Below are 23,633 nucleotides of genomic sequence, written 5' to 3'. Positions count from 1 at the left end.
CAAGCATAAACTCACTTAATTTGAACACAAATGACTATGCTGACATTAGTTTTCATGCCAATGATAGGGATTCCTGTCCTATTTTAGTTTTTCCAACTTAGGCCACCTACAAGAGCCCAAGGTTAACTAACTACACTCTTAAAAATACAGCTTCCAAAAGGGATTTCTGCACTGATGCCATAAATGTACCATTTTGGGCCCTCAACAGAAGTTTTCAGTGAACAGTTCTTATAATAACCTTTTTTTCTAATGGGGAGAAAATGTTAAATCTGAAGAACCATTTCCACTAAAAAGAGTACAATACAAAGGAAAGATTCCATAGATGGTAAAAGTTCTTAGTGGATGCCAATGAAGAACCTTTAAAGAGGTCATGAACTGAGAACCCAAATTCCTTTGATCTTTTGACACTGTGCTATAAAAACATCCTGTGAGTTACTAAAACTAAAAACAGTCAAAAAACAGCTTATACTGAAGGCAGTCTGATATCATTCAGATGAGTTATTTATCTTTACTTACATTAGTGTTATCGTGACTTGTGCACATTTACAAGTTGAACTTTTACCAAACTATAATGCCAGACTAAAATATGTGAAATCGAATGCAACATTTGAAATATGATCAATGGCAACCTTTCATTGCATCTAAATGTTGGAGGACGGGTCTGCATTTTAGCTCGCATTCTCCGGTGATTTATTAAAGGGCATACTGATGCACAAAACATGATTTTTACTTCACATTTTTAACACTGCATTAGTAACTGTAATCAAATTATATAAATAAAAAATGTGATGCATTACATAACTGCGTTATCAGGAAAAGTAATTAAAATACAGTAATGTGTTATACCCAACTCTGTCCACGCCAGAGTGTTCTGATGAGGGTACAGTACAAAATAAAAAAAACAAAGGCAGTTCATGACCCCTTTAACTGTAAGAGTGTAAAAACAGCAGTCATTGCTATTGCTCCAGTAAGCGTGTCTCAGGTTAAAGCCATACACACCTGCATGCCGCACACACGCACTCCTAATGTGGCAGACGTGCTCTGCTCGCACTTCTTCATCTGGCGGGCGGCTTTCTCCTCAGACGCGTCATCGCCATGCTGCCGGGTGCCCATCTTCAAGTCCAGGATGCAGGGGTAGACGAAATGATGGACTACATTCTCCAACAACAGGAATTCTGGTAGAGGTTTATGGTCAAGAATCATAGACAACAGAGGAAACATACATGCACAAAGCTTTATGGTAACACTTTATAATAACTGCACGCTATGAATCATTAGGTAAGCATTAGTAAATAGTCAGTCCTTTATAAAGCATTGTCCCAACATTAATAGTCATTAGTAAGCAGTTTATAAATACAGCTATAAATGCCTTGTTCTTGATTTATAAGCATATCTATTACAAAGGAGATTTAAAGTCTCAGTTATCTTCCTAACAGAAAAAATAAACAAACACAACACAGAGGGATACAGAACACAGAAATATTTATTTCAAGGTGCAAACAAGTGAAACTCTACACTTAAAAAAATAAATAAAAAAATTATATGAAATTGCAGAGGTTTATTTTTCATTTTTTATCAAGTGTACAGTTGTACAGTTTAATTTTTTTGCATATTGAAATAAATATTTCTGTGTTCTGTATCCCTCTGTGTTGTGTTTGTTTAACTTTTCTGTTTGGAAGATAAACGGGTCTTTAAATCTGCTTTGTAAATGCTTTACAAGATATAAATAGTCCTCACTTTAGATGAGCTCACAAAAATAGATGGCTGGCAACTACTAAATGTTTTATAACTACCTGACTTAATCATGAATTACAGCAGGAATATTTGTTAATAAAGCTTTTATTAACACACTGAGCACATATTGTCATGTGTCTACATAATAAGATTTATAAATGTACATTTAAATAGTTTAGTAATCATTTACTTAGACTTTCTAACTGATCTTATGAACCACTGACAACTCCTAAATAACTGGGTTGTAAATAAAGTAATAATTTAGAAATGATAAATTGATCGTTAATAAAGTATGAAAATACAATTATTAAACATTATAGATATGCTCAAGAACAAAACATTTATAGCTGTATTTATAAACTGCTTTCTAATGCCTATTAATGTTGGAACAATGCTTTATAAATGATGAACTGACTATTTACTAATGCTTATCTAATGATTCATAGCGTGCCGTTATTATAAAGTGTTACCAATGTCTGTCTGAATACTCAATTCCGATTGCCTGGAATGGATGTGTTAAAATCATTTAAGGCACAGTAGTTCCAGTCAACTTTTATCAGTAAAACTAACGCTATTTCATGACCAATTTGTACATATTTTATGGGTCATTCGTACAAAATAATATGAATTGGCAACTCATAAAATACGTACGATTTAGCAAAATTCATATGAATTTGTACGAGTGAGGTGACTGAATTAGCCACCTCGTAAAATATTACATTTCTTAGCAGTACAGTTACAGTAACAGGTAACAGTGCTGTTTTTGAAGTAACTAAACTTACAGCTTAATTGTTTTAGAGATGCTAAATGATAGCTGAAGATTTACTTATCCAATATTTAAAAAAAATTTGAAAACTTTTGTAATTTGTCTTTGAAACATTAGTCTACAGACAACGAAAAGTCTGGACTGTGGTATTCGTGATAATCTCATAGGCTGGACGTTCACTCGTGTTGCTGGACAAAGAAAAGAAGAGTGTGTGTTCCCATAAATCCATTAACTTTGACGAGCTTGACAGTGTTATCACAATCTGCCTGTCAATCATTTCTAGCCAAAGCCTCTCATAGAAACAAACAGTTCTTTCTTTTGAGAAGCAAACTAAATCATTTATGACTTTAAATGAGATTAATTTAAAATGAGAGTCCTAAATACATGAACATCTGCTTCCTGTTGCTCAGCTTGTGGCAAAAGTTTTCACTCTACTGAAAGAAAGTCTTTCCTCCTTCTTTTGAAGCCAAATTACTCGGGAATATTTGTGCATGGCATAAAATTTACTCTTGCCTGCCTCAAGTTTTTGGGATACAAGACAAAACAAAGGTAATACTAGCAGTCTTTCCACTATCGGCTATACTGTTGTACACATATTACTATACAGTTTCTTAAACCTTTCTTGAAGTCAAATTTAAGCACTTTTCAAGCATTTTACTTTTTTTTGGTTAGCTTTTGCAGCACTTTACAGCTGTGATGAATTACATATTTACATATACACAAGCTTCATCAAATTTAATCAGATGTTACAATGCTTTTGAGAAATAACCCACAAGTCTATGTTTCATTATTTTTACACTCAACTGCGTTTTTTGGAAAATGCAAGCCCTGATGACATATGACTCATAGAACCATGGAAGCAGAAGAGTGGCTGCTAATTGCAAAACGATTTACATCATGCATGATTTTTAGTGTTGATGCATGGAGTTAAGGTTAACAAACGACTGAATAACTTTTAGGATTTGGTCCTCGTTTCAACCATAACTTGTGTTTTTCATTTTTAAGTCAATTCGTATTGATGTGAGGACCTCTCTCCCATTTTATGGCACAGGTGAAAGTAATTAGGCCCTCTCTAAATAATTTTATCTAAAAAGCAGACTATTCAGTCAGGTAGCGTATTACTGCAATTACAATTTCAGCAAGCAGTTTCAAGCAATTCAATATAGTTGACTGCTTTCCAGAAAGTAAAACTGAATTTCTCCATCAACTACACACTACAAACAAAGCTTCTGAATAAACTGTGCTGTTTTAGAGCAGGATACTGTAGAGTTTCCTGTCTTTGGAGTCGGAGCGCATGCGGCTGAGCTGTTGTTTGTGGCAGCGCAGACTCCAGGGGTTGTGGCTGATCTTCTCTGAGCTCAGGCCGCTGTTGCTGTCCAGCATCTGGAAGGGCACATCTGAATGCATCTGTAGGTCCAGAAGAGGACTCTTCAACTCCTGCAGACTACACAGACACACTAATTACCAACAATTCAGTGCAAGTGTGACTGTTGAGTCACTGCGAAACTCTTAAAATTAATATATTTTATGTGGGAATGTTTGATTGGCAAATACGCAAGTTTGATTCAGACAGATGTACTTGTTAGGGAGCTAAATTTTTGTTATTATCACAGACAACATATTTCCAATATAATCAGTTCCATTTCAGTAACTTCTCACTGCTAAGCCATAAGATCCAAAGCATATATCACCTCAGCTCAGCTTGATGCTGATTCATAATTGATGTGTTTGGAAAAACCCATTCTCTGAATTTTTGTTTTGCCATTTTTCATGAATAGGGTAGGCCTACACCTTGAGGTCATGTTACATTTACATAAGTATTAGAGGTTCAAATATGATTTTATTTTGTATAAATTTACATATTTTGATCTCTTCCACCTCTGAGGTCTACGCAATTACGTAGAAAACTGATAATAGATAAATAATATACAGAATAGGGCCCAAAACTGAGCCCTGAGGCACACCACTAGTGATCTGAGACAACGTAACATAACATAAATCAGACAACGTAACATAAATTAGTAAAAAATTTGTAGTAAATAAACAAAGCTTAACGATTTTGATCCTGCCCTAAATGTGATAAGTGTAAAGGTGCTGAGGGTACCCTGGGACATCTTTTTCTTTTTTTTTTTCTGGTCAGAAATTTCCCAGTTCTTTGCTAAGGTTGATAATTGTGTTTTAATACCAGATCCAATGACAACAATTCTTGATCCAAAGATACAAAGATACTGACTGTAGCTAAGAAAATAATTCCATCTTGTCATTAGCAGTGGATTCTGTTGCACAAGTGACCAGCATACGGACCAGCATTCACTCACTTGTCGTTGCTGTCGCCATCGTGAGCAGGCCTGTCCTCTTTGTGCTCGCTGCTAGAGCGGTGGAGGCTACGGCGAGAGTGTTTTCGGCGAGGCTGATCTCTTTCGGACAGCTCTTCGTGGTCCAGCCCCTCGCTCTCTTCGTATGGATATGCCACCAGATTAATGTAGCCATCAGAGTCTCCCTCAAAACACACCAGCACCACACCTACAACATCAACATTACTTAGAACTTGTGTATGCAAAGAATTCAACAAAGAAAAAGATGTACCAAAGATGTAATAAAAAAAACATTTACATTAAGTTCATATAAATTGCACATTATGACTCAAGACTCAGTCTATTCCAGATTATGGACTAAATTATTGTTTCAATAGTGATTCTACATAAATAACAATGTCAATTTTTGCTTCTTGTGCATTCAAGCCCTTTAAATTGGTCCAAAGCCATAGTCATGTAATTTCATAACAAATCAACACATAATTACTGATGATAATTCATTACCAAAAACTGAATAGTAAATATTATTTTAGCACTACTACTCTTTTGAATGTTTTATTCCATTCTGTAGAGTCCAATAATTATTCTGTACCAATCCAACTTTCAAAGTTTCAACTTCAGGTCCATGTTTTGACACATTAGTACCTGTACTTATGATTACAATAGTTTGGGTAAAGAGAAAGTCAAAATGTAAAGTGTAGATTGTGCATGGAATATAACTTCAGAACACTAATATAATGAAGAAGCTCAGACAGATGCACATGTGTGGGAAGGACAGAATAGCAGCTAGTGGGAAGGGCTGAATCCCATCATGCCTCTGTGCTGAAGCTAATTTTTAGTTCTGTGATAAGTCCTAGTGATGTCAGCCCAGCAACGCGAGCTCATGAATGAAGACTGCGATGATGCTAATGAGCTAATTCAGGAAGAGCTCTGTTTAATAGGCTTTACAGATCCACATCAGCAGCCTTGAGAAGACTCGTGCTGCACACACTGATCTGCAGGCTCTGGAGTTTCTTTCAGGCATCTGCTCAGCTCGGCCTTTCATATTATGCATAATTAGGTTATAAGTTTTTCTATATTCTAGCTCCTTTCAAAGACATATCTTTTTGGTAGAAGCAACTGATCTGTGATACCCACAAAGACTAAAGACTTAATAAACGTATTAAAACTTTATTTTTAAGCAGTATCACACACATTTTATTCCATGTTTTAATTTTACATTTTCATTTCATTGCATTATTTACATGCTTTATGCCTTCATTTGATTACCACCATGATAATACATTTGCATTAAATTATAAATCTAGAAAAATTAAGAGACAATATAGAAATTATAAAAAAAATGTTCATAGGGTTCAATTATTGTAAAAAAAACTATTTTATTATAAAGTTTTAATGATTGTAAAATTTTTATAAATTACTGATAAAGATTAAGAAAATTGTATTAAACCATTAAAACAGAATTTGAGAAAAATAAATGGAATCTGGGAAAAAAACACAGTGCCCTAATTACAGTTGCAAAAAACTTCAGCATTGATGATCACAATTATACAGTAAGTCACAATTAAATACAATCTGACTAAATTAATAATGCACACGCATTTATTCAATAAAACAAGGGCCACTCTTACTGCTTAGAAGATGAATGCTTTGTGCAAACTGTAGAATTGTGGAAAGCATGTTTCCTTCTGAAAAGCTTTTAGTTTGCCAGCAATAGCTGGGACTGAAGGTTAGCTAAAGAGGTGATATGATTTTGCAAGCCCTAAAACTTCTGTAACACTTCTGACACTCATCTTTAGAGTTTGTGTTCATCCCACTCTGTTGACATTTGAAAACAATGCCATGTGATTCATAAGGACAGTTCTATTTATAATCCTTGCTGTGACTAGATGAGAAAAAATAACAAGCTTCAATGTTACTCTAGCAAGGCCTGAAATAGTCAGTGCAAGTTACAGATGTCCAGCATGCATTTAGCCCCATCAAAACTCACAGGGAGAAGCGGTTCATATGGAAGGCATGCTGTGAATGTAGAACGTGAGATGTTTTGGGGGGTGGTGAGGGTGAACACAGGACAGATGCAAAAACACATGAGGGTCACGCATACACAATTCCACTGCAGACAAATAATAGCAACTCACACTGCCAATTATGGGCTGTCTGAACGACTCGATTTCATGCTTTAACTGAGATTTATTATAAGTATGCAAAACTAATTTAAGACTACAACATCATTTCAATGTCATCCCATATCTCAGAATGTCACCGTAATCTTATAAGCGTCGAGGAAAAAAAACAAAACAAACAATTCAGGTCCCAAAATGAATAAAGCAGACTTGACTGACTTGAAAATAAATACAGCGTGGAGGAACATTTACCAATTCTTTTAACTGCTGCATCTGTTTTTTTTTGTCTTACAATCGTAAGACAAAGATAAGAAGGATGCAGGTATGTATATTTATCTATATATATTATCTAAATGCCACTCTCAGCAGCTTCAGGATGTTCGCTTACAGTAAACTGCTGCTTGCTTCTTTTTACCCCTAAATGAAGAACGAAAAATAACTTTGCCGAGATTATATCAGGGCCTTCACACATGACAGCATTTTTTTGTAGTTTTGTAAAGATTTTCCACACTGTACTGGTTGGGCGGGCAGTATCCAGGAGAGCTGAATTACAGCACCACACTGGTCAAACCGTGTTACTGCAGGCCCTTACATTACGTCATATGAGATCAACAACAAAAATATCTGTCGACAATTTTTTATTGTCGATGTTGTTGATAATGTTGACTCATCGTTTAAGCCCAAATGTGATCAGAGAGGACCTGTGAAGCTGAACATCTCGAGAGAAGCAGCACTGGAACAGGTGGTTTTCATCAGTCTCTGGCTTTCCTCTGACATGACACTGATGTCATAACATCCCTCCTCACTGTTTTGTGTCGCTACATCAGAGCAACTATACCATAATAATGTTCTCGTCTCCCATGACAGTTCACATCCGGTCTGTGACTAGGTTCTGTGCAGCAGACGGACCTCACCATCTGACAGCAAACAGGCGTTACGATGAGTAAGTGAGACCACAGGCCGGGTGTCATAGAGCTGTACATGACACACACAACAAGAACATAAGGATGACAAAACATGAAATGAGAAGATGGACTGTTTAAATTCTCCTCACTGCATACTGCATGGAAAAGTGGCAAGTGCTATATCAAACCTTCAAGCTCTAATTTGACAGGTTTATATCAGACCATCTCTGAGCAATTCTGAGAAGGGATGCATATTGGTTTTTTAGAAACACTGAAACAAATGAATTCATTCAGCCAGCCAGCCAAAAATAATAATAATCAATCGAGTAACTTATTTAATAACCAACACTCAAATAAAAAACATTGTATATAAGTTGTATATAGACATTTATATTGTACTTAAGGCAAGGTTTAACAATTTTTATATCAATGTTTTAATTATATAATTATGTTTCTACTCCAATACGAAATATAACCATTTAAATGGTGGCTGTAAAACTTGTTTTCATGAAGACAGCAGGTGAAGTACAAATTTAATGCATATGTGATGAGCATATACTGATGTAATGAGCATATACTGATGTAACGAGCATATACTACTTATATTTACGAAAATGCTCTTCTCTGGAGTTATTTTTTTGATAGAGTTTTTTTTTTCTCCAACGAGTTACGGACATTGACTGGCTTACCTGAGATAAATATAACATTAGCAGTGTTTCCCATAAGTTTACAGCTTTGTGTGTGTGTGTGTGTGTGTGTGTGTGTATGTGTGTGTGTGTGTGTGGTGGTGGTGGGGGTAATTCCGTTTTCTTTTTCTTCCTCTTTTTATTTCTGGACTCCTTTTTAATGGTTAAAATTTAATTAAATTTTATTAATCAAAAAGCATGTATAATTAAGTCATGAAACAAACAATTTAACATCAATTTATTAAGAGTTGAACAAAAATTACATGTTTAGGGCCCTATAAAATGTTTTATTTAATTTTTTTCAACCTTATTTTTTATTGTCACCAAATTCTGTTTTTGCATGTCAAATTATTTGAAAGCATAAAAACAAGTTTCATTTATTCTTACAATAGCCTTATGATTTTTTTGGTCAGAAATTCTGTCTTATGCATTTAAATTTTTTAAGGCATAAAACATTCATTTAATTTATCTTTTAAGTAAAGAAAATTAAACAAATGTTATTTTTTTGGAAAATAAAGGTGTGTGTGTGTGTGCGCATCGGGGCGGAACTCCGCTGTGTGCGATACAGAGATGCCTTCGTGAAAATAAGATAAATAGCATAGGGCTATTTAGTTTGTTAAATAAAAGAACAGGTATAGACCGGTTCTATCGGAAAGGTAACTTTTAATGACTTCTGTTGTGATCGGGCGCTATAGAGAAGATATAATTAAATAAAATTAACTTGACCTTCAAGGGAGGCGGGGGGTGCTGTTGGGGGGGCAGGCTGCCCCCCTAATATAATGGCAGGGGAAACGCTGATTAGGTCTTTCCACGGTTGAAACAACGATCTCAGGACCATGTTATGTATGCAGCTTACCCGAGTTTTGAACAAGAAATAGATGCTGACAAACAAAACAGAGAAGCACTAACTCTGAAATGACCCAAAAACTTAAAGCCCTTCAAAACCATTTATAGCATCATTGCGCATCGGTCGTCCCGAGTCCAACATTTAGCATCGTTGTGCATCGGTCGTCCCAAGTCCGACACTTAGCACTGTTGCGCATAGGGCGTCCTGAGTTTGAGTCCCGGCTCGCGGACCCTTTCCGACCCCCCCCCCCCCCCCCCCTTCTCCCGTTTCCCTTCCTGTCTACCGACTGTCCTATTAAAATAAAGCTTAAAAATGCCAAAAATAAATCTATAAAAAAACACTTTTGGAATGAATCCACCATCTTCAACAACGAAACAATTTCAGTTTTCTACAGGCTTGCACATTGAGTTGTGTCTCACGGTTTTTCCAGCATATTTTTAGACCACGAGTCACCTTAAATAAAGTGCAATGCATCCAGATCATCGGTCTTACCTTTGTACTCGGGGGTGAACTCCTTCATCTCTGGTGGCAGGGACTCGTAAAAGCGCTGCTCGCGGCTGATGAGTGGCTTGCAGACGGTGTGGTCGTCGTAACGCATCATGCTGGTGTGGCCGCCCACCTGGTGAATGAAGGGCTCCAGGGGGACCCCGGCGCTGCTGCCCTGCTCCTGGCTGGCGCTGTGCTTGCCCGCCTCCATAGTGTGCGGGACACACATGGCGTTGGAGGGCCGCGTGGAGCTGGGGGCATGGGCTCGGGCGAACAGGCCTGGCGAGCGCGGGGTGCACGTGGGCGGCTGAGAGCGCACGCTGCCGCCGGGAGGGGGAGGAGCCAGCACGCTGAGCGCTGGGATGATCAAGAGCGCCGGGAGCGCTGGGAACGATGCTTAATACTGCCTCCTAGAAGAGAAGGAGAACGATCGCAATTTAGATTCTAATGACATAAGGACCAAACAAAACATACTAGTAGCGTCAAACATGGAGGTGACCGTACTTACTTGACGTGCAAGAACATATTTCACTGGTTCCTTAGAAGATCAAACGCACCCTTCACACTAAAACCTTCTGTCTACCATATTTGATGAGCTCTATGCACACTACTTTTTTTGATCAGTACTTTTTTTTTTTAAAGAATTTAAAGAAATTAATACTTTTATTCAGAAAGGATGTGTTAAATTGATAAAAAGAAAAAGACATATTGTTAGAATTCATATTCTATTTTATATGCTGCTCTTTTTTTTACTTTTTATTCATCAAAAGAATCCTGAAAAAAGTATCACAGGTTAAAAAAAATGCAGCACAACTGTTTCCAACATTGATAATAAATCAGCATATTAGAATAATTTCTAATAATAATAAAATAGAAAACTGTTGTTTTAAATTGTAATAATATTTCACAATATTATTATTTTTTCTCTATTTTTGATCAAATAAATGCAGCCTTGATGAGCAAAACACACTTCTTTAAAAAGCATTACAACGTTTTGAATGGCAGTGTATGTGTGTTGATCAATGTTTACTTGTGAATAAAAACCTAAATGAGTAATCTGTTCATCATATAAAACAATAATTTCTCTTCAGAAGACTTGGATTAAACCACTTGATTCATCTCACACCAAAGGCATGTGTCTTATCCACTGCGCCATCACCACCCATACAACAAAAACTGCATTCAAAATGTTTCCTTACAAAAAGTTGTGGTTTTTCCAAGCTACAAAGCAAGTTCTTTGAAGTACAAAGTAAAAAAAAACAGCATTTAGAGTGGTTCGGACTAACTTCAACACCTCTGATTGGTCATTGCGTTCACACACTCAACAATGTCTGTGATGGGCTACAATAACATGCTCTAAATTCACAGAAAAAAAGGAGTACTTGAGAGTATATAAATAATGACAGAATTTTCATTTTTGGATGAACAGTTTAATCGACAGAATATAAACTGCTTGGATATTTATCAAACCACACACCGGCTAAACAAAACAAACGGAGGTTTACGACCTTCCATTACTGCACCTCGAGAGCGTTTCCCAGAATGCCGCGCAGCCCTAGAAACACAGCTGACATCTGCTGAGCTCAGAGCCTTTATTACATTAGCTTAAGTCCCATCAGCTCAAAGACACACAGAGCGGCACCCATCTCTAACAATGCCTTCAATCTAATCCTCGTTTTACCCAACGCACGCGTTCGGCTCTCATCAACTATTACAAAAACAGACAGATGAGTGTTTCACATGCCCTCAAGATTGAAGCTGTCTTTGATGCAATGAGCTTAATGCTTCAGGAAGGCTGAGCTGCCATCGACTTAAAAGTCCCTTAATTGAAGTATTGATCCAGCAGTGCCTAAACATGCATTCCAGGCATTCGTGATAAAGCCCCACTGGACATGTTTGAGTGTGAATTCCCACTGTCAGCTTTAGCTGCTCTATCGTTTTAAGTCAATGCGCTCGCACCTGCTAGAGATGTGCAATAAGACATTCACTCACCACTGCTACACAGAAGAGTTCATCTGAAAACAACAAGGGGTTCTTCTTGTATTTGGCTGAGCAGCTGTTGGGTGTCTCTCTAATTTGTTAGATTTTTTCTAATACAATATTCCTAAATAGTTAAGATCCAAAGGGGAGAAGAATATACTGAAAAACAGCAGTGCAGCAGCGATGTTGTGTCAACCTTTCTAAAATTTGAACTCACTGAAAATCAATGAGCATTAACGTGACTGCACAATATTAATTTAAAAATTACAAACACTATGTACAATTGAAAAACTAGGGATGTACTGCTCATGCAATTCTGAGAAGAAAATTAAGAATTGTGGGATTTTTATTTTTTATTCAGTGACGGAAATGGGCTTCAATAGATTACAATATCAAATGTACTTGCTATTTATTTGCTCTATTACAGGCCGAACTGGCCGATCCAAACAAAAACGTGACACACTTAGCATGAGCATGAGCAGTTGTTTTTGTTCAGCTACCATTTTTATGTTGATGACCTGCAAATTTATTTGCTTTCTCTGCATCTGCTCTTCCTCTTGAGTCATTAAATGCCTGTATTGATGACAATTTAAAATCTGGTTACATAACAATGTTCTGAAATTTAATCATGATAAAGCTGAGGTTATTGTATTTGGTCCACCATCTCTTTTAAAAAGAAAGTCAGAACTGAGTTTTTCTATTGATGGGACCTTTATTCAATCCATCTATTAAAAATCTTAGTGCAATATATGATTCTTCATTACATTTCATAACTGTGGTGTTTGTGTTCATCTTTAGTGTGTCCCATCTCTGGCCTTTTTCCCATGTCTCATTTACAGGCTTCATAATACAATTTGGGAAATGACCAGAGCATTCCAGAGCATTCAAGATTGTCCAAAATGTTAGTCATGTGTCAAGCGTATGCTGCACAACACACAAGTCACGCATTGTTGTTTTGTGATATAACAGCTTAACAAATAAAAGCAGACTATCTGACAAGCAACAATGACACAATTTATTACATAATATTCACAGATGACACTAGTGGTTGTTGGCTATTGTATCATATAATCACTGTTTTTTTTATGTTTATCACTTACATGCATTGACAAAGCAGTCATTGTCAGGGTTCAACGCTCTCATACCATCCCTACCGTAGAAAACAGTACGCACTTAGATAGAGGGGTCTAGTAGGTTGAGGTATACAGTACTATCAGGGATGTGATCAATTGCTTTTTATTCATTTCAAAATAAAACCATTACAATCAATTATAGAATAAAAACACTCCCTTCTCAATGTAGTATTTTGACAGTAAAGAACACTACAACAATTCCAATTGCAAAGTGAAATACTTTCACTAAAAACAACAGTATCAGTGTAAAACACAAAGAACTCCAGGTATACTGTTGTTTCTTGCTGGCCCACTAATAAGCTGCTAATTGGAAATGCTGGTCCTCATTACTGATTGAAGCCATTCAAGGAAAGTAGAACAAAGCTGTATGACGCCTCAGGCATCTCAACAGGACACGAGGGAGAGCGACCCCATTTATAATGCTTTCTATGCCCTACACATGCCACACAAACTGAGCACGACAACTACAAACCTGATCTGTGAGGTGCTGTTTCAGTCCAGCGTTTCTTACATAACCTCACGCACCTGCTTAGGCCGGTCAGGATTACTACTTTTTGTTGGGCTATATATTGCCCCAGAAATAAATTATATTATTGTTATTTTACAACCATTTCATGCCACTGACTTTAAATTATAAACAAAAACAAATGAATAAATACAAACTCAATCCTTTAACAAAAAATGGCAAATTAACAACAAAAACAACAACAAAAACAACAAATACACATAATATACAAATAAACCAAACAGTGATTTATTTCCAGGTACAATAGATATATTTAGCAGGAGCATTCAAGTAATTGAATGAACAAATATAAAATTAACACACTATATAGATTGATTCCTAAAGCAACTATATTAAAGTTTTTCAGTCAAGAGTTGTGAGCGATTTTTCTCTTTGTTGTTTTATTAACGTTAAAGGAATAGTTCACCCAAAAATAAAAATTCTGTCATCTGTCTGTCATATTGTTTATTTTTATACCACCATTTACTCACTCAAACGTTGTTTTAAACCTGAATGAGTGTCTTTCTTCTGCTGAACAGAAATGCTATTTTGAGGAACGTGGAAAACCAAACAGTTGCTGGTCTTCCATAGTATTTTCTTTCCCACTATCGAACTGTTTGGTTACCCTCATTCTTCAAAATATCTTCTTTTGTGATCAGCACAAGAAAGAAATTAATACAGGTTTGGGACAACATGTGAGTGAGTGAATAATGACAGAAAACTTTCCCTTTAAGAGCTGCACGCATCTAATATACAGGCATGTATCCGTTTTTCTCTCAACATTTCCCTTTCATTTTAGACATAACCAGTCTATATGTAAACCTTGTGTGTTTTAACAGTAGTCGCGCAAAAGATAAGTTATTCCAGGAATCAGGCGCTGTTTGACAGGGTTTTTAGCATGTGCGCTTCGGGTGTACGCCCTCAGAAAAAGCACACGTCGTGAATGAAACATTTAACTGGCAAGGCTTTAAAGCACATGCAAATAATGTACTTTTGTGATTGCGAATAAGTGCGGTGTCCTGTGAAAGTGACTCTACCGCTGAGTTGACACTGATGTGAACGTATGTGGCATTAATACGGCGGCGCCAGAACTGCAGAGCTACTACGATGTTTCTTCAAAAGCAGATCGTGGAGATATTTTTATCGTCCACGATCAAAAATCGTCATATCGCACAACCCTAGTTGTGAGTGACAAAAAGATATCTATTATGTCCATCCATTTTTGACCTAAAAAGCCTTCTTTGTCTAGAAACTCAGAGCCAGCAAATCTAAATACACACTGTAACGTTTGGAAGTGACAGCTGCTTTAAAGAAGTGAATTCATTATCATGCTGCACTAGGGGTTGCACTGTCAACTAGTCAACTAGTTCTACTAATTCATAGCTGACTGACACAGAGACCTGAAGGGCAAAACAGCCATACAACAGAAAATATGTTTGTTTTGCCCTCTCGTGCTGTCAATTTTCCATTTGTTTCAAGCCATGAAGCTCTAGACCGCCTCTCAAAAGAAGATGAACGCCATATGTTTGCACAGAATTTTTGGAACTTTTCCTTTGAAATTGTCTCCAGTGTTCTTAAAAACAAACTAGACATCTGTCCTTTAATTGACATTTTTGGTTTAATCTCAGAGTCTGAGCCATAAACAAGGTAGTGTTGTGGCCTTTGCATCATTGCTTGCTCGGCACAGAATATTGTTGTCTTGCACCTCCCCAAAACCCTCTTCTATATCAGTGTGGCTTAAAGATTGAATCTTCTTTTTAAAACTTGAAAAAAAACAAGTATAACATCAGAGACAGGGGATGAATTAAAAAATTAAAAAATTAAAGGAGAATTTTTCTCCTTTACTACTTTGAGGAGTAGTTTTGTATTATTATTATTATTGTTATTTTAATTTATCATTATAATTTATAAATGTTTGTATGCATGTATGTATATTTTGTTTTCTTTCTTTCTTTCTTTATTTACTTACTAATTCATTTATTTTTTCCTGTGTAGTTGAACCTTTTTCGGATGTCCTTTTGTTTTAGTTGGGGATCACTAATTGGGTCGGGTAGGATGTGAACGTTATAAAATGTAAAAGTGCAATTTTGCAATAAAAATTAAATGGCCAAAAAAAGAAAAAAGAAAAAGAAATAAATTGCAAGTTCTGGGCACTTTGGGTATTAAAGTCTGCATGAACCTGAAGTTGCTGCTGACTTTATTTCAGTATGGTTTTTTCAGCAAAATAACTTGCACATATTAATTGTTCACCTTAATATTAGCAATGTGCGCTAACAAAATAAATATCGTAAATTTTGATTTCATGCGGACTTTAAGACCCCAAAAAATTCACTCAAATTCACTATACACCTTATTGATTATGCACACTATATACAGTGAGCAAATGAGCCCAGAATATGAACAACACAGTGCCCTAAACTGCATGTTTGGGCTTTAAGGTTATCTATCATCTAGTGTGCTCTTACACTAATTTAAATACAGAAAAACATATGCAGAACAATTGATGAAATTAAATTAATATTTATTTTACATAATATTTACTAAGTTTTGTCATTTGAACATGAAAAAAATTGGGAAAAAATTATTTCAACGATGAAAAATAAAATGATTTATTTAGCTGCCATCTTCTTGATTCCTCAATTATATTATAGAATTTTTCATAAATAATTGTTAAATAAATTAATAAAAAGGCTAACTAACAGTGCATTAAGTAATCTCGTATGTTTGTGCACACTGGGAAAAGGACGTGCTAATTTTCAGATATGGCAGACATATGACATGAATACGACACAGCGGCAAACTGGATATAGTGCAGCTTTATTAGAAATCAGGGATTCACAACTCTCCTGTCCACATCCAATTCAAGGGCCGATTACTATACAGAGCGCACTTGTTTTCATGCAGTCTAAAAACACACACTTTAGAGGATCTCACTGCTGAATTCAAAGTTTGCAAGGTTAATTAAAAATCATTAAAAATGGCAAATATCGGCTGATATGTCAGTCAACCACTAGATTTAAGCATTCAGAATTTACTGTCCAACAGAGATAAAACATTTCAGAGCAATTTTGCACTTCAGCTTATGCATTATATCTTATTATCTGTCCAATCAGATGCTCTCTAGAATCTGAAGCCTCCCACCCAGAATATTCAGTAAACACAGATCAGGCCTGCAAACATAAACACGCTGCAAACTCCTCCACCATGTCCAATTATAAAGACAAAGAAAAAAGAAATTCATATAGGTTTAATATGACATGAGGCAGAATTATCTCTTTTCCCTTGAAATACTCAGCACATGAAAACCAAACTCAGCTTTATTTGTTTCAGAACAACTAGGGAACTTTGAAGGCTGGCTGAGCTGCCAAACGTTGTTTGGGAAGAGACTCACAAACAACATTAATCTGCTCTGAAGACTGTCCCCACAGTAAATGAGATTTGTAGGGCTCGTCTGCTGCTTACATCACTCGTCTCTGTATCAGTACAAGCATCAGCTTTAGTGGCTATTTAAGGGCTCATCTTCACTCAACTGAGCATTCAGTCATTCAATCAGTCTTCTGCTTTCTTAGCCAAAACCTCTTCTCTGAAGGGCCGTGCAACAATTATTAAACATGAGAAATAAATCCAATGATATAAAAGCACATCAAAGACAAATTATACCCTAATCTTCAGATTATTTGACCTTGATCAAATAATTTGTCAAATCAACTTTATTTATATAGCGCTTTGTGTCAAAGCACTTAACAGTATCAAATTGTAGGATATAGTGTCAGTAATGTATAATAATAAGATTAAACACTCAATTTTCAGCTAAAGGCATTTCATTATTGAGTTCAGAGATATCATTGTCTAGCTCAGTTTAGTTTAAATTGTATCTGTGAAATCAAATTGACGATAATCGCTAGAAATTAAGTGTCCCCAACTGAGCAAGCCAGAGTTTCAAAATTCAAGTCTGATCAGATGAGTTACAACTGCATTTCAGCTTCGATTTTGTTACAATTGAAGACCTCCTGTAAAACTCAAAGAATGCTTCAGCAGGAAAGAACTAAACTGCAGCAATATTTGTAAACATTACAAGGCTGACATATTGACTAGTCATATTGTCATAGGAATGATTTGTTTGTAAACAAACACAAAGCCATTCTGAACTTAGATGAATGTTTATATCCTCCATATATATTGCTCCTTATATATTACTAAACAGCCGGTTTGTGCATGTTATCTCAGAGCGAAACACCTGGTATCTCATTCACCAAACACCCACACTTCAGTTTGAGCAGGCGCTACACATGCAAACAAACAGCACCATCACTGAGCGCAGTTCAGTCTCAGTCAACAGATATTTCCTTCATCCCTCTGGGGTCTGAGGGGGATTTGGGCCCTGGAAAAGTTTTGACATCCCCTGACATTTGTGCATCTTATAAGCATATTCACGGCTAAAGTCTGATTACACTGTAATCATCACAAACTGGGCTACAATAATATGTGAGCAGCATGAATGTACTAGGCTTGCTGCGATAGACGGTGTTGGCGGCAACACCGGTTACGTCACTTGCCCACCGTGCACCGTCCCTCACTGTCATTTAGATTTTTTTTCATAGTAATAAAAATCATTTAGTTCAGTTAGAGAACAGACACTACAATTAAAACAGAACGCGGCTGCTCAATGCAGCACACCGAACGAACCACAGACATGCATCAGATCAGATTTCATTTATCACGAAATGTAAAAGCGCCTGTTTTAAAAATATTTTGGATTTTGAAAAGCCTGTTGACCTGCCATTTATCTAAGGTGATACTGGAATTTTTTTTTATTTGTTTCTCATTTATTTGATTGTTTTACATCAAGGTGTATGCCGTCTGTGCCTCCAAACATTCTCATTCGTTTTGCTAATAAACGTTCTACGTTTCATAATTATTTGTTCCTCAGTCTTTACTGATTTTCAGTTTCGTATACCTACTTAAAATGTGTAAGTTATTTGTCATTTTATATTAGGCATATAGCAGAAAAATAAATACTGATAACAATGATATAGATTTTCTGGGATTTCTTTTCTCCCAACAACAGGCATCTTGAAACTGATCATACCTGAACATACTCAGTCCTCAGTTGCTTCACTTTCGTAATGTTGTTCATAATTTTCCATAAGAGTAATGCAACAGTTACATAGCACTTTGAGCAGTTGTATCAATTGATGGTTATATCATTGCAATGAAATGAATAAACACTCAATTCAGATGTAATGTTCGAGTTGTATTTTGAAATAGTAATACTTTAATGTTAAGTTGTGTCAATTTGAACCTGTGATTTTAGTTCAATGAACAAAAAATCTTTGGCTCATGTGTATTTTATCCAAGCATTTGTAAAAGTGTTTTGAAAAATGTGCATTTTGATCATCGGTTGTGAATTATGTGTCTAGAGTTTTGAAAAATGACATGAAGGTTCTGTTATTAGTGCAAAAATGATTGTAAAAAACTGTAAAAGTGAACGTAAAATGTGCACGTTGCTTTTAGAAGCTAGGCTATTTAAAAGCGGAGGAAAGTGAGGGAAAGCGTGAAAACTCAAGCGACCTAAAAACAAACTGCTTGACGCCGAATTGCCGCTAACTTGAAAGTGAAAGTAAAACGCGCACAGAGCTTTTGCAATCTATTTAAAACCGAAGGAAAGCGAGGAAACGAGGGAAAACGCAAAAGCCCCCCCCACCACGGTATTACCGGTGTTGTCACACGTCGATTAACCGGTGGGAAAATTTCCTCACCGTCACAACCCTAGAATGTACATGTTTGTGTTTAGGAGAAAACAATGCTTATGCTGAAATGAGACTATAAATGCCCGTTCACACCAAGAACGATAACTAAAGATAATGATATTAGCGCCCACACCAGCAGACGATACTGTCTGTTTATAAGTGCATGCTAATCTGCTACTTTAGATTCTCGAGTTCGTTAAAGCAGGATTGGGTGTCAATGTTTGCATCATTCATCTGCTGGGAAAAAACATTTCTGGACGTGATTCCAACGATATTGTTTCTCTGTGCTTTTATCATTACAGCTGTGGTGTGGACTCTGCTATTCTTTAATATTGAGAACAATTTTTAGAATGATATCTTTATTTTATCTTTATAGTTATTGTCTTTGGCGTGAACAGGCCTTAAAACACAATACAGAACATTTGTTCACAAGACTTTTGAGCCAGTTGGATGTGGTAGACTAAAGCAATAAGCCCAGTGAAGCCGTGGTTTACAGTGAATTTATAACAGCTGTTATAAATTGTTAGGCACGACACAAAAATGGTTATTCCATATATGTAGCAAGGTTTCACAAAATAAAACAAAGTAAATAAAATGTAATGATATTAATAAAAACATTATTCTTCCGCCAAACAATGTAGCTCCTCAGAAACGGTTGTGGTGGCAACAAAGTGGTTGCCGGGCAACACACAGACATAAACAATGGTGTTTGTTTGTAGAGTCATTTACAACGGCTTCAAACGCGGCTCAACCAATCAGAATCAAGGACCGGAACTATCGGTTTTATAATAGTTTTTGCTCCAAAATAATGTGAAAATCATCCAGTTCACTCATTCACAGAAAACAATATACTGATTTCACTTTTGTAAGACATGATTTGTGTTAGAAAGGCTGTATGCGAGACAATGGCTATAAATATTTAGTGATTCACACCTTATATACAATGAGGAATGTGAGGAATGTGAATGTGATTTTTTATTGTTTTTATTTTATTTACACAATTTAATTAAAACATACTTAATGAAGGTCAGAGTCACATTATTGAGCACACTGATTAAAACACAGAGACTTGAACAGTCGCACACCTTTGTGCCATTGCAGACAACAGATCCTGTTCAACTGTTGAAATAAATAATACCTGGTATTTACCATATTAATGTAGACTATCAGCCAAATGTATCAGCTTCTGATGTTGGTACAGCACTCTACAGATTGAAAAACAACAGCAAGATCTGCTTATTTGCTCCAAATGACCAAATGTTTCCGTATTCGCGATGTATTTGAATGACAAACTAATATTTACCTTTTATGTAGGCCTGTTTTTGCGCAACACAAAAATTTATTTAAAATAATCTTGTCGGTTAACGGTTAATAATCAGTTAACCAGGGTCCGTTAATAAAAATAACCGAAATGAACATCCCTATATACAAGTGCTACGACCAGTCTCAGTTAGTCTAACACAGTGCACATAGCAAGGTGTTTTTTAAATAAATTAGACCGAATAGAATAGAATAGAATAGAATAGAATAGAATAGAATAGAATAGAATAGAATGGGTAAGTGATAGCATTAATTGGTCAGGTGTTGGCGAAAAAGATGTGCAATGTCTGCTCATTTGTGTGATTATTTTGTTACTATGTTGTTATACTTGCTTATTCCTTTCTACTGAAGTATTTTAGATGAACAATTCTTTACACAAATTCAGCAATAGGCAAACTTACACATGAAGTGTGTAGCTTCTGGTTTTCTAATAGGTTTCTTAAACACCCCCCATCTGCCAACATTTATGACTTTATCAGTCTCTAAACTAATGGCAAAGATGCCTAATAATCACATCTGATCATGTGTATAAAAAAGACAATCTCTAAACAGTAGTGACAAGGCCTGACACCATAGTTAACCTTGGCATAATACCACCAATTCTAATTCTGCTACTGTTTATTAACTCAAACTAAATTGATGAAATGAAAACATGGACAGTAATAGGCGAGCACTAGCCAGTAAAACTGAAATAACATCTACTAGTGGTTTCTGCTTAGTCTTAAAGAATAACAAGAATGAATATCATTTACATATAGCACATCAATTCAATGTGTTATGTTGTGCATCCATTGATATCAATAAGAAAAATGCTTTGACTGTGTTGTAAACACACAGACAGCGAAACTCAAGTGCTCAGTTACAGTGTTAAGTGTAGATGAGTGAAAATACATCTGTGCTAAACTTATTCTCAGCCTCTAACTCAATCACTAGCGAGTCAAATTATTAAAAATGAGCCAGTGGCTAATGGTTAACAACATTATTTAGTTGCCCAGCGCACAGTTTAGTTGCAAAAAGGAGTGAAGATGGCTGCCAATACAGTTTCTACTTACTGAATATGGGCTTAGATCCAGCAGAAAAACGGAGGATGCAGTCGTGTCCATTTAGGATCAGAGTTCACTTTCTGCATCTTTCTGCAAGCGTTGCAAAGGGTTAATTCAGGCAGACATATCAGCTCTCATTCCAAAAGACAATGCGGCAGACAGAAAAGACGTCTCAAGGACGGATCTGCTTTGACACGTTAGTGGGAGTGGTTGAGGCTGAGGAAGCTGGATGGGGAGGAGACGGAGGCAGAGAGAAAGTGGTGACCCCGCTAAGCCTCTTTGAATGGCCACCTGAGCGTTTGCAGGCAGACTAGAGCCTCATACCGACTGCTGGCTGCAGGCCACCATAGAGTTAATTTTAGTTCTCGTCATGCCTGGATTACAAGGACAAAGTATGAATCAGGGGTGTCATCAAAGGCTGGGGAGATTATCACGGCGTTAAAGGAGGTATGAGGGATCAGAGGCACTCGAGCTGTTTTACTAGTGTTCACACCACAGCATGCAGCTCTGTTTGAGGAATATAATAATGAGACCACAGTCACTAGGACTGCATGATTTGGGGAAACCTTTTTGCTAAAATAAAACTTCTGACAGTGATTTCAATCTTTTGATTTTAATGTGCTTCTTTGTTAAGGGTGGAAAATTGTGTGATTATATACAGTATCAGTATAATAATTTTTTATTATTATTAATTAATAATAATATCATATTATTAAATTAAATGTAATTATTATTATAATGATGTTATAGCCATACTGACATATAACTGTGCACTGATATATAATTGATATTAATGATATAACATTAATATATAATTGTACACCTCTAACAAACAAGCACAATAAACCTGGAACATTTGGTTACACTTTACTTGAAGGGGTGTGCATAAGACTGACATGACACCTTCATAATCATGTTTATGACAATTGTCATTAAGTGTCATTCGCTCGGTTATGTAATTTTTAATGAAAAGATGACATTGTTTGAGATGTCTTTGTTATGGGCTAGGGTTGGGGTAAGGGTAGGGTAGGGTTAGGTCAAATAATGTAATCTTTTAAAATTAAAAATGCATTAAAAATGACATAACTGAGCGAATGACACTTAATGACAATTGTCATAAACATGATTATGAAGGTGTCATGTCAGTCTTATGCACACCCCTTCAAGTAAAGTATTACCGAACATTTTAATAATAAGGCTACACTTTATTTTAAGGTGTCTATAATACAGAGTAATTACCTAATTAAGTACTTAGTAGTAATAGCCATTGTACTTACATGAAACAAAATGTACTTATGTAACTAAGTTATGGAACAGCCTGTAATTATGTAGATGTAATAGCTACTGCTTCACATATGTAACAGACTGAGTCTAAATCAAAAAGGTTCTGCTAACTTATTAGAGTTTAGAAATTATCACACGAGTACTACAAACTCAAACTCCAATATTTCATTTACTTTAAGCTTTCCTACTACTTGTTTCACTTCTGTTTCAGTTTTTTATACCCATTTCTTACTATGTGTAAGTCGTTGTTGTTGTTTTAAAACATGTGCTTGGCTCAGTGTTGATGTCTGTATAGGTTGTTTATTCAGTTTTAGCTTTATTTAATTTGAGTTATTTTAGTACGTCATACTATATGGAAATGAATTTATTTTTATATGTATGCACATGTATAAGTGTATGCGTGTGGTTGTACATACACATGTAGTTGTTTTATGGTGTTTAGCTTAGAGTTATGTTAGAAGCATTATTATACTTAATATTTTGAATTCTTTTTAGCTTATTTTTTGTTTTCCTTTAAATGTTTAGTATTGAAATGTTGTTGTATGCATTTGTCAATTTTATTTCATTTCTTTATTTTCTTAAATATATAGTATTTACAGAGTTTTGACTTAGTCTCTTTGGATAAAAGCGTCTGCTAAATGACTAAAAGTAAAGTAAAAAAGTAAAAGCTTAATAATGGTCTCTATGATCTACTTGTGCTTAATGATATTGAGAAACACAGCTCAGATTGGATTATCTAGTACTTCTCTTAAGAAA

At 35.9% G+C, this 23,633-nt stretch overlaps 1 protein-coding gene across 2 annotated transcripts in view; it reads right to left on the bottom strand.

Annotated features, from left to right (window-relative positions):
* Window positions 1–23,633, bottom strand: part of ip6k1 (inositol hexakisphosphate kinase 1) — a 37,983-nt gene that overhangs the window by 3,065 nt on the left and 11,285 nt on the right. The window contains exons 1-5 of one of the 2 annotated variants that reach the window (XM_079425604.1): window positions 21,603–21,753; window positions 9,869–10,272; window positions 4,819–5,023; window positions 3,763–3,944; window positions 1,000–1,175 (exon numbers count right to left, since the gene is read on the bottom strand). In XM_079425604.1, coding sequence (XP_079281730.1) covers window positions 1,000–1,175; window positions 3,763–3,944; window positions 4,819–5,023; window positions 9,869–10,091 — 786 coding nt within the window. In that variant the 5' untranslated portion in view covers window positions 10,092–10,272; window positions 21,603–21,753. Of the gene's footprint in view, window positions 1–999; window positions 1,176–3,762; window positions 3,945–4,818; window positions 5,024–9,868; window positions 10,273–21,602; window positions 21,754–23,633 lie in introns of those variants that run through there. The other variant, XM_079425603.1, reaches the window with a different exon arrangement.

The sequence above is a fragment of the Barbus barbus genome, assembly GCF_936440315.1.
Source record: "Barbus barbus genome assembly, chromosome: 9".
Lineage (NCBI taxonomy): Eukaryota > Metazoa > Chordata > Actinopteri > Cypriniformes > Cyprinidae > Barbus > Barbus barbus.
The sequence above is the reverse complement of the archived record's forward strand: the minus strand, read 5'-3'. Positions and strand labels throughout refer to the sequence as shown.